A 12,700-nucleotide genomic window follows, 5' to 3' on the forward strand; every position below is an offset into this window, starting at 1 on the left:
AGTTAATTTCCTGAGTGGCCTGCATTCTTCCTTCTCTTCAAGTGCCATTTCTCTCTTCTGGCAAAACCAAGTCCAGAGTCCTTGGTCTGCAATCCCTCCCAGTAGGCCCAATTGGGGCAATTATTCTGAGATACTCAGGGACAAGTATGGAACTTACACATATGGTGTTTCTAAGATGACTCTTGGTACATGTTGAGTGTGTAAGCACTACACTTACTGGAGCAACAGAGAGTGTGTGTATGGTCTCAGGATGTCAGAGTTACTTTTGCATAGGGCAGCTGAGAGAGGAGAACATGCACCCTTCAGCTCATGAAGTTTATACTGCACAAGCCAATATGCCCCAAAGTCTATCTAGCATATAAAGCCTTATGCATGTGTTTAATTTACTGAAGTCATCTTCCTCTAAAGGCCCCACACAAGTTGTAATTCTTGTGCTTGGCATTACACTCTCTGTGCTTCCACATGGGTAACAGAGACCCCAAAGAGAGTGGGAATGAGGCATGGCCCTGTTCTTTCCACTCATCACCAGCTCACTGAATGGGCCTAGGACACTGGCTGGAGTATGCTGCATCTTGAAGAGGTGTAGTAGTGAAGAAAGTTATCTTGCATTCTGGGAAATTCCAGCAGGATTTCTGTCCCTTGTGGTGGTCTGACTCCACTCTATTCCAAATGCAGGGTTATGTCTTTAAGGTATGATTTTTTTAAAAATTCTTTGACTACAGTTGAAATGTAACACATTCCATATCAACTCAACTCCTGTCTCTATGATGTTTTGGGAGGGTACGTAGCCTGTAGAAATGTATATAATGCTGGGTGGGTGCAAGATGGTTTCTATCCTGTAGGGAGAAACTAGCAGAAATAACAATGAAGATCGAAGGCTGGATTTTTTAATATGAAATGTGACACCTGTCACTGCTCCAATACATTTATTTAAGAGATGTTATTATCTTTGGGATATCTACCTTCCCTTTTTTAACCCAGGAATGAACATAACATTTCTACCTAGCAGTAAGTTACAATGTAACAAAGCTAACAAACTGGTTTGCCAGCTCATTTGAATATTAAACTCAAAAACAGAAAAGACTACCAAGCCAAGAAAACTCAAAAAATAAGGTAAGTATATGGATAGGTAGGAAGCAAGCAAAGTAGTCACACCTTCTTAGCCTATTTATCCTTGTAATCTCTATTATAATGGCTAGTGAACCATCCCCTACGTGAATCACTATTGTGAAAAAGCCCCTAAACAATATATTGTAGGTGTTACATATAAAAATACAATTAGTTTACACCTCTAAGCTATCTGATATAGATGTCAGGGATAAAGTAAAAACAACTATGGGATAAAAGACTTAAAATCAGAGCAATTCCATGCGAGAACAGATGAGCATGCAAGGCCAGATCTTGCAATTCTCACTCATGCAAAACTCCCATTGACTATAGTGGGAGTTTTGCTCAAATGTAGACTGCAGGATTGTTTCTACAAGAAATATATACAACTCAGGGGAGGGGGAAAAGCTTTTTTACTTCACATAGCTGATCTGTACTTGGCACTTTAGAAGCAGAAAAATGGTCACGTTATATGAATGAAACAAGTCAAGATAAAGAGGCAGACCATGTCTTATAGCCCTGAACCTCTGATAGCTGAAAGGCATGCTATGCATTCATGATTGATTGTGGAATGAATATGTTGTGGACACAGCCATCTTCCGAGAATAACATTCTGGGGAAGACAGGCAGGTAGGAAGTCTGTATATTGTTTCCTAAAATCCCCCTCAATCCCTCCCACTAAGAAGCTGAGATACTAGAGCACTAGGAAGATATTAAACAATGAATGAGAAGGAAACCAGAGTGGAATAAACTGGGGATCTAAAAGAAGAAAGGAGACAATTACTAGGAGTTTGAAATTTTAAACGGACATAATTAGAACTTGCAGCAGAATGTTACTGCTCAGGAAACACAAGGATAAACAAATAGGGCCTTATTCTGATCTAAATTATACCACAGCTACTCCAGTGGAACTCCAGAGTTATGCCAATGTACCATCAGTGTAAATGAGAGCAGAATCAGGCCCTCAGTTTAAAGAAAGAGGTAGATATTTTAAAAGTATAGGAGATGAGAGAGAATTTTATTTTATAGAAAATACATTTACATTGGAAAAACTTTTTTTTGTAGCCCAGCAGTCTGTCTCTATTTGTATTTAATCATGTACAGTTTAGTGCTATGGGACAAATTATGATCCTAGTAACATCAGCATGAATAAAGAGTAAATTCAGGAAGTTACACTGGTTAAAAAAATGGTGTAAATGAGAAAAGAGTTAGGCCCATATTGTTCATTACTTTACTTGGTGGTTTTAGGGAATTTTGCTATGTTTGAGAACGTAGGTATCCAATATCTAAACAAAAAGAAAAGCCCTTAACCACTTAACCAGAGGTTGTTACACAGATACACTGATTACGAAATACCAGAATAATCTTATAACTTACTTTTTCACCAGGAGCTCCAATAGGACCTTGTGGACCAGGAAGCCCCTATTAGAAAGAAGCCAGTGTGTGAGAAATCAGGGATAACAATATACGTACATTTTCCCTATTAAAGAGCCCTCATTAATCTGTTTAAACATAGCGGCAAATATAAAATATAAGCGTGGGGGGTTTTTTAAACCAGTTAGATAAGGAGCTTTGTGTGAGCCTTTTGCACAGGCTACTATTCTGGCATCAAGTCTGTAACAGGATCCTATTCAGAACCCTCCTACAGGTGTGGCCGTTCCTGCTGGCATTCCAGGAACACTGAATGAGTCATTTTTCTTGCGAATGAAAAAGCCCTCTGCAAGCTTGCTTTAAAATTCTGCTCCCACTGTATTATGTACATTTTCAGCATTATTTATAAAATCCTTCATGCTTTATCAATCCTGCATATGAAAAGCTAACCCTGTGCTAGTCTGCATTCATTAAACATTTGTTTAAAGGAATGTGATATAACCTGTGGGTTACTGAACACTTACTTGTGGACCTGGGATTCCTTGTTGACCAGGAGGTCCTGGTTCCCCTTGAGGACCCTACCATGCAAAAAATACAGACGCATTAAGTTTGGGCTTCTGTGTTACAAATCTTCATTCTCAGGCCTAAAGAAATATAAGCACATCTCTGGGTTTTCCCTCTTTTAAATCTACCAACTAACCATCTCTCTAGTCTGATTTTAAAATTAATTTATATCACCAACATTTTATTAATGTGGGGCTAATTCCACCCATACTTACACCCTGACAGCTGGAGTCTGAGGGTTGCAGGAGGTTAAATGAGGGCAGAATTTAGGTTTAAGCAGATGGTACACAAGGCTATTCTCTTCAATATAACATCGAGAGGAATCTGAATTTTAGATTAAACAGTGATGGGGGTAGGGAAGGGGAAGAATTTTGACAATCCCAAACCTCTGTTTCCCTAATTATCTACCTACCAAGTTTCCTTTTGGACCTGGGGGGCCATCAACACCTGCAACACCCTGCAACAAGAACAAAAATAGAGGCAACACTGGGCAGAATTATTTTTTACTGGAAATTGCACATCTAAAATACCTCACTCTTTATGCCATACTTACAGGTTGTCCTGGGGGACCGGGTGTGCCCCTGGGGCCCAGTAGTCCTCTTGGACCCTGAAGAGAAGACACAATTCATATTAAAAATGTAGGTGCAATTCCTCCTTACAAGCGGGTAGGCCGCAGGAGTAGGAGGGAGGGAGGCAGTGAAGCCCGACAAAAGGATTCACTACTACATGGGATCCTCCTGACCTCTGCCCTGTATCGGTAGCACAATATGGGTTGAAGGCACCTTTTGTCAAGTAGCTCTGTCTCTCATACCAGAGAAAGGTCAAAGGGGGAGATTTTCTGCCTGCCACTGCTTTGAACAGTGGTGCAGCACCTTCCACAGTCACTTGATCTGAGCGCCGACTATTTATGTATTTAATGAAAACAAGGTGGTTTCAATGATTTTTGTCATGTTCTGTATTGCTGTGGAAAGTGCTATCTTTCTTGGTAGTAAAATCTCTGCTAGATAGCTGAAAATTACTCATTTGGAGTCTTTCTCTTTATAATAAACAAATGGAAACTCTTCCACAAGCAGAAGTGCAGACCTGTTCCCACAAGCAATTCCACTGAAATCAATGGGACCATTCTTCTGAGGAGGGGGAGCAAAATGTGTTCCCTAGTATTATTTTTAACTTCCCACAGTGTAAGTGCATTTTATTTTTCATTATTTGTGTCATCAGACACTGTGGCTGAAGTAGACAGGCCTCATTCTCCTCTTTGCTTCCTCATATGTAAAGAGGATGCAAATTACTATCATTCTGACTCAGTAGCATTTTACACCCACTTTGTATCTGGAAAGGGCATATGTCAGATATTTAGGATAAAATTATCCTTTCTGAGCCAGGCCCTGGATCTCTTGCCTGCACTGCAGATCTCTGTTCTGCAGTGACAGCACCAGTGGAATTCCTACTGATATCAGTGGAATTCTTGGACATGTAACAATTGCAAAATATACAATAAAGAGAAGCAGTGTGGGCAAGGGAAGTGAATTTGGGTGATATTTTGCAGCCAAATATTTACAAAAAGCAGACTGTTGTGAAATATCCCTAGAGGTTTCAGTAGACTGACTATGTCCTCACTGTCCTCATGTAAATCAGGACTACATCCACTGAAGTCAGTGCAGTTGTGCCACAGTAAATGAGATAAGGATCAGGTCCAGTGATTCTGGAAGTTGTGTACGCTGAACTGAATTCATCCATGATTAATTCCAGTCACGTTAGTGGAGTTACACCCCAGAAGAATCTAGCCTATTGTTTACTCTCCATACAGAACTGCCACTTTTTTCCCTCTGAGAAAAGCTTAGTAGAAATGAATGAAAATCTTAGAGTGGTTTTGTTCTGCAAAACAGTCAGCGTGCATACCAGAAATAGAATAGTAAAAAAGCTTTGCTTACAGCTTCACCTGGGAGACCTCTGGGTCCAACTTCTCCATCTTCTCCCTGTCATTATTGAAAGGAATAGAAGGTTTAGTGTGAAGAGTATACGTCACCAAAATATTCCTCTTCTGGGAGGACTTGCTTTAGATGTTATTGTATGTATTAGTGAGCTGGAGTTACTAGTAACATACTCTTGTTCCGTCTTCACCGGGTGCACCAGGAGGTCCTTGTGGGCCACGATCTCCCTGTACAATTAAGAAAGCCATATTAAAATAATGCAGGTTCCAACTCTGGCTGCAAACAACAAGAGATGGGAAAGTGAAATATCACTTTAGCTGCATAATGGTATGTCAGAACATCTTCACTGTAATAGCAAACAGGTACAAATCGACATTAATGTGAGGAAGGATTAACATTTCAGAAATGTTCAATAATCGTATCATTGTTACTGCATGTAAGGCTTGGTTCTGCCATAAGAACATGAGAATGGCCATACTGGTGCTTTTCAGGCATCCGTAAACAGAGCCTTAGCAGATTTTGGACCGATGTGGTTAGGATTTATTTTTCTTTTCTCTTTTTTAAAGAAGGCCAGTGTGCTGCATAACTTAAACACAACTGATTGAGCTCTTTTTGGAGAGGGGATTTTTTGGAGAGGGGATTTTTAATCAGTGATCAGTAGGACTGAATAAAAGTATTCATGCTGATTCTTTTAGCTTTAGACATGTTTCCAAGGTGCTGACCACAGCTGTGAATCCTAGGAAAGTTATATGGAATCACTCTTGAGTGTCTCCTTTCTCATTCTTTTTCTCCTTCAGAGAGCTGCTGGGGAGGTTTCAGTGATTGCTTATTTACCCCAAGGTGCCTCTTATATAAGGAATGGCAGGTGTTTATTCCACTGCTCTTCTGTTCAATGTGATTGTGCGGTCATTAAGAAAGACAGTGAGATTCTATTAACTGCATCTTTGTTGCCTCAAAGCTGAGTTATGTTCTACATGCAGCTATGTCTTAACACTATTCAAAAACATTCACTGGTGCAGACAGAATGCAGCTTCCTATGTGTTAAGCGACATTTATTGAAGGCAGCACATGACACTTGTAGTCCATCACCTGGCTTCTAATTACTTTCTGGGTGCAATTTAACATATAGGTTTAAATCTATAAATCTTTCAGCTGGTTGGCACTTGGTTTATCTGAGAGGCTTCCTCAGTCTTCTTGTAATACTGTGGCAGTTGAGATTATTTTAGGAGCTTGGGTTAACAATGTCCTGGTTTAATCATGAGGTTGAAGGAACCTCATTATCAGTAAGGTGTCCTCAGCCTTCAAATTCTCTTCTTCCATTGGTCTGCTAACACAGAACAAGGTCTGAATGGATAGGATGGGCATGGTGGAGGTCTTTAATTTGGGGGATCTCTAAGTTTTAGTTTTAGACTGTTTTTTATTCTTTTATTTTTATATACATTTGATATACCTTTGGATAGGCATATTCTTCATAAATCTAAATACTTAAATTGCATGCAAATTCATAGATTCATAGAGCTAATGCCAGAAGGAACCATTAGATGATGTAGTCTAACCTCTTTATATAATACAGGCCATAGAATTTCATCCAGTTACTCCTATAGGGAGCTCAATAATTTGTGGTTGCCTAAAGCATATGTCTTCCAGACAGACATCCGGTCCGGAAATTATAGTATGTGTTCCCAGTTCAAACATGACTAGACATGAAAAGATTCCTAAAAAGAATATGCTAAAGATTGGTGGGGTTTTTTAAAACAACATCAGTATTCTTGCAGATAAAATATAACTACAGGAGAAAAGGATTTATTTCTTTTTCCGCTGTGCTTTCTTTATTACAGGGAGTACAGAGGTGAATGTTTATGCAAACAGCTCCTTGCATTATGTCCTCTCACTAAACATGAATCTGAAGGGCTACAGTTATCTGCTTTAGATTTGAATGGGACTGCTTTCAGATTTGTCATACTTTCTAAATATTTAGAGGACTCTCATTTTAATAAGTATTATAGCAGGGTTTCTCAAACAAGGGTCACCGCTTGTGTAGGAAAAGCCCCTGGCAGGCCAGCCCAGTGTGTTTACCTGCCCCGTCCGCAGGTCCGATCGCGGCTTCCACTGGCCACGGATCACTGCTCTGGGCCAATGGGAGCTGCTGGAAGCAGCATGGGCTGAGGGTCTTACTGGCCGCTGCTTCCAGCAGCTCCCATTGGCCCGGAGCAGCAATCCGCGGCCAGTGGGAGCCACGATCGGCCAGACCTGCAGATGGGGCAGGTAAACACACCAGCCCGGCCTGCCAGGGGCTTTCCCTACACAAGCAACGACCCCTGTTTGAAAAACCCTGTATTATAGTGATTTCCAAACAATGGGATGGAAGACTTGGAAAAGGCTTTCTTTATTTCTTTTTATTAATATTTTCAGATATTTTACATTTGTTTAGAAAATATGAATTCAATATCCATATTTCTGAAGAACAAAAAAGGTTGCTTTCACTGTACAATTAAAGGTCATAAAGTTTGCCAACTCTGCTACACCATATTAGAAAGCAGACATAGATCTCTTCACCTTAAGGGCTTGGCTACACTTGCAAGTTACAGCGCAATAAAGGAGCTCCAGGCACTCTAGCTCACTACCTGTCCACACTGGCAAGGCACAAAGAGCGCTCTGACTCCGCGGCTACAGCACTGCTGCTACTCCACCTCAGCAAGAGGAATAATGTTTGCTGTGCCTTGGCTACAATGCCTGGGCATCAGTGTGAATGAAGTGTTGCATTACTGTGCTCTGATCAGCCTCCAGAAATGTCCCATAATCTCCTTAAGTCAAGTGGCTATTCTTGTCATTGTTTTGAACTCGCCTAGGAATGCGGATATGGCCTTTGAAAGCTCCCTTTCTGACAGCCGGCTCTGAGACAAAGTAATCATTTTTGTGGAATGCAGTGTGAGAGAGAGAGAGGCGGGGTGGGGAGGGGAGAGAGGTCTGCTGCTGTCTGAACTTACAAGACAGCATGCTGACATGCTCTCAGTCCCCCAAAAATCCATGCTCTCTCCCCCCACATACACACAACACACTCCCTGTCACATTCCACCCTACCCATCCCATTTTAAAAGCACGTTGAAGTCACTTGCATGCTGGGATAGCTGCCCATAATGCACCACTCCCAATGTCGCTGCAAGTGCCGCAAATGTGGCCATGCCAGTGCACTTGCAGCTGTCAGTGTGGACAGATTGCAGCACTTTCCTTACTGCGCTCTATGAAGGCTGGTTTAATTCAAAGCGCTCTACATCTGCAATTGTAGCCATGCCCTAAGTCAACTTTGGAAGAGTTACTCAGTCTTCAGAGGCCACATGAGAGATGCACAGTGATTAGGTCAGTGATACTCAGTAGGCGGCCCACGGCCCAAATTTGGCCTGCCAAAGATTCCTGTGTGGCCCGCCAGCTCACCTTAAAACAATGTTTATAATTAAATTCACAAATAGTGATGCACTGCCTATCATTTGCCTATGCCTTCCTTAGTAACTTACTGGCAGTGCTTAATTTGTAATGAAAGAAGTGCCAGGGCTCAGCCCAAGCAAGCCCCAGCACAAGTTAAGCAATGGTTGAGTGGCCAGAGTGGCGACTGCTGGCTGGGCACCCAGCTCTGAAGGCAATGCCACCAGCAGCAGCAGCACAGAAGTAAGGATGGCAATACACCATACCACACCACCCTTACTTCTTTGTTGCTGCTGGCGGCAGTGCTGCCTTCAGAGCTGGACAGCTGGAGAGCAACAGTTGCTGGTTGGGAGTCCAGAGGTGTCAGAACTATGAACTGCCAAGCCTAGAGGCGCTGGGGCTCAGCCCCAGTAAGTCCAGGCACAAATTAAGCACTGCTTACTGGGTCTTAAGTTCTTGCAATAGGATTGAGCTAGGACACTGCCCATTTTTTTCATTAGTGATGGAAATTGAGCCAAAAATGAATGCAAGTGGGAGGAAATTTGACAGCAGAAACCGAGGTTTTAACCCAAACTGGACAGCGGATTTTCTATTTATTATGCCACCTCATTTAAACGCAAAACCTTTGTGTTTAATAATCCAAACCACTTTATCTATCTGTGGGGTCATCAACATGAGACATCACTTTGAATCAAAGCATGGTAACTTCAACGCAGCCTGTCCTGGCAATGTTACAAGACGTGACAAAACTGAAAATTGGAAGTCTTTGCATCGCACTTCAAATGTCATTCTCACAACATCAGCGACTGTAAAGGAAAAAGCAACAGCTACTTCTCTTCGAAAATGTTGGTAATAGCTAAAAAGAAAAAGACTTTCCTGGATGCCTAGCTTGTGAAGGAATGCACGCTGGGAATGCTGGAGGAGCTTTTTGCAGAAGATAAAAAACAAAGATGACATTGTGAACTGTGTGAAGGAGGTTCCCCTGTCTGATTCCACAACAGTGCGAAGATTGGAGGTAATTTAGAAAGTTTATTTGTTAGCACTGATTTCTGATTTTAAAAATGCCAACAAGTCTCTTGCAGTGGACAAATCAAGCAATTTAAGTGACAATGCCTAGCTATCACTGTTTGTTAGATTTTTGTGCTCACTACCATTAGAAACCTATGCCACAGGAGAGAATTTTTGAAAAGTTAAAGGCTTTTTTGAAAAAAAAAATTTAGATCTGTAGAAAGTAAGCTTGCTTGTTACAGACAGAGGTCCCTCTATGACAGGGAAAGAGAAGGGCTTTGCTTCACATTTGGCAGTGATTCACCCTTCATTAAATACACTTCATTGCATCATTCACCAGACTGTCTTGTACGGTAAATTGTCAGGGGACTCAAAAAAAAACAATGGGTATTGTGATAAGATGGGTGAATGAGATACGTTCAGCTTCTACCTTCCAACTTCATTTTTTAAAGCTCTTTTACAAGATGTTTCAGCCAAATTCAGTGTTCTACTGCAGCATAATAATGTTCGCTGGTTAAGTAGGGAGCATGTGTTAGAGAGGGATTGTGTGCTTCAAAAAGAAATAGAATTTCTTTCAAACTACAAAACCAGCATAGCTCGTGAGTTCCTGGAATTTATGAATGAAGTCCCCTCTATGTCACCAGTAGCTTTTCTGTGTGATATTACTGGTGACTTGAATTCCCTCAACTTGAAGCTCCAAGGCCGTGCAAGCAGTCTCAGGGATCTGTTTGGAAAAATGTGCGCCTTTCAGAGGAATCTTGAAATCTTTCAGACAGACAACAGAAAAGATGTTGCACTTTACCACATTGTGTGTTGTTGCTACCAATGAAACTTGGATGAAAATTATGCAAGAATTCCTGAACAATCTGACCAAAAATTTTAAAGTGTGATTTGAGAATTTAAAAATTCCAAAGGAATTGCTTTTATTTGTTCGTGATCCATTTGTTGGCCCTACTGATGAACTCTGCCCTTCTGAAGCCAAGAACATTCTTGATTTAATTGAAGGTGCCTTTCAATTATAAATTGTAGGGCTCCAGAGCTCAGATATCTTGAAGAAAAAATTCAGAGAAATGGGACTTTGTGATTTCTTGACTCAATATGCTGACCAGTTTCAGAATAGCCATAATCTAGCCATATAGCTCTTACCAATGTTTGGATGAACGTACCTCTGCAAATCTGGGTTTTCTACCATGAACATGGTAAAAAACCAACACTGAAATCATCTGACAGATGAGCATCTTCACCAGTGTGTGTGCCTTGCCCTGACCTCCTATAAACCCCTCTTCACAAAGCTTGCCAGAGATCATTGGTCACTTCTCCCATTAGAGATTGTCACAAACACTGGTAATAATATTGATTTGTAAACTTTGTTAAAAGATAGAAACACTAATACTTACATTGCAGTCAAGGTCTTTATTGGCACCTGAAGGTTTTTATTATTATTATTTTGTCAGTCTTCTGTGCAAATGGCCCACCTCTTGACATAAAATTCTCAAATTGAGTAGAACTAATTGAGTATCACAGGACTAGATCTTAATCTACTGGCCACCCACAGATCAACCCACATTTCAAATCTGCAAACAGCTGCTTGTTTTATTCTCTAGGAAGAAAGGGTTTGATGAAAAATGATTGAGAGAATTGTGAATTGTAGTAAAAATAAGAGTTCCCTCTATGCTACATACAAACAGGACTGAGGAGAACAACTTCAAATATTACTACAACACACTACACTGTAGGAATATGGCAAGTATTTAATGTCTCCCCAAGTTCCTGGGAAGTGTAGCTACTGCACAAGCCCTTTGAAGATTGCAGCATATACTTCCATCTGTGGTTTGCTAGCTCCACTCTCGAAGAGGATGGAATCATTATCCTGCCTTCTTCTAGTTCCTTCTATGGTGGCTAAGACTTACAAGAGAACTAGCAGGAGAACCGCATTCAGGAGAGTACAGGGAACTGCAGTTGTGACTAGCGCTTGCAATAGGGATGCATTCCAAAAGGAAGACTTCTTCCACCACAACTGCTATACAGGGCCAGACACAACCAAAATTAGCTCTCAGATCTGGTCTTTCTCCAAGTTCTGGAATGTTGATATTTGAAGTGTTTGGACTGAGTCAGTCCTTGTCAGTAAGCAATACAGCTTAGCATTGTAGGTATTCTTGATTGCTACTTTGTTTGAGCAAGCCTTTTTAATGGTGTTTAAAAAAAATTACAAGTCAAGGATGTTGTTTTCCATGAACATGAACAAACAATTGCAAAACTTTCTGCATTACTCTGTGTTCAAAGACGTTAAATTCTGTGTATCCTCAGAGCAAGGGAAAAAGGATGGCCTGTTGTTGGGGCACTGCACTAGTGGAAGGGAGACCCGGCTTCAATTCACTGCTGGGCCACAGACTTTTTGTGTGACCTCAATTCCCAATCTGCAATGGGGGGGTCCCAGAGAGGAGAAGGCACCACTGGCATACAATCTGCCTATTGAAACATCATGGAAATGAGCCCTATGACTATACTGGTTATGGGATACACACATACTCAGCATAGAATTTTTACACTATTATATTGCAACTTTCTTCTAATAATCTGCTTCAACCCAGTCGACAGCTGGAGTAAATCAGCTGAAGTAAATCAGCATATCTCCATTGACTTTAAGGAAACTACTTCAATTTACACCCATTGAGAATCTAGCCCAAATTCTGCAAATATATTTAAATAAAAAAATATGTATGTGGATTGTTAACTATAAATTCATGTTACTGGAATCTTTACATGAAATGCTTGCAAAAATACAATTCTGACACTATACTGCAACATGAAATTCTGACATGTTCTCTGACTTAACTCTCTCCACAGTCCTATGTTTTTTTTTAAATGAAGTGATGTTAATAAGCTTTCATATAAACATTCATGTTTATCTTACCCTGTGACCTTTATCACCAGGTAGACCAGGAAGACCATCAAACCCTCTATCACCCTAGGAAAGAAAAAATTAGAGATTTAGAAATGACTATTACACTTTGTAATATTCTTAGTAAATTATACCTGCTCACTGTGGTCTAAATTCTGCCCATGGATATATGTGCACATCTCAACAAGTCATTTGGAGTTGAGCACATGCATCTGAACATCAGAATTTGGCCCTGGGTGTGTCAAAGCAGAGGAAGCTGTCATGCACCAGATTTTACACTCCATTGTAATTATGCCATTATAAATTTAACATCAGGACAAAGGGCTTGATTCTAATCACACATTATACTGGTATAAATCAGAAGTAGCTCCGCTGCAGAAAATACAGTTACACCCAT

At 40.7% G+C, this 12,700-nt stretch overlaps 1 protein-coding gene across 2 annotated transcripts in view; it reads right to left on the bottom strand.

Annotated features, from left to right (window-relative positions):
- COL11A1 (collagen type XI alpha 1 chain) overlaps positions 1–12,700 on the bottom strand; it is a 184,482-nt gene that overhangs the window by 135,721 nt on the left and 36,061 nt on the right. For both annotated transcript variants that reach the window (XM_045028544.1, XM_045028545.1), the window contains 7 exons: positions 12,316–12,369; positions 5,147–5,200; positions 4,974–5,018; positions 3,596–3,649; positions 3,455–3,499; positions 3,003–3,056; positions 2,485–2,529 (listed from right to left, as the gene is read on the bottom strand). In XM_045028544.1, the coding sequence (XP_044884479.1) occupies positions 2,485–2,529; positions 3,003–3,056; positions 3,455–3,499; positions 3,596–3,649; positions 4,974–5,018; positions 5,147–5,200; positions 12,316–12,369 (351 nt within the window). The remainder of the gene's footprint in view (positions 1–2,484; positions 2,530–3,002; positions 3,057–3,454; positions 3,500–3,595; positions 3,650–4,973; positions 5,019–5,146; positions 5,201–12,315; positions 12,370–12,700) is intronic.

The sequence above is a fragment of the Mauremys mutica genome, chromosome 8 (assembly GCF_020497125.1).
Source record: "Mauremys mutica isolate MM-2020 ecotype Southern chromosome 8, ASM2049712v1, whole genome shotgun sequence".
Classification (NCBI taxonomy): domain Eukaryota; kingdom Metazoa; phylum Chordata; order Testudines; family Geoemydidae; genus Mauremys; species Mauremys mutica.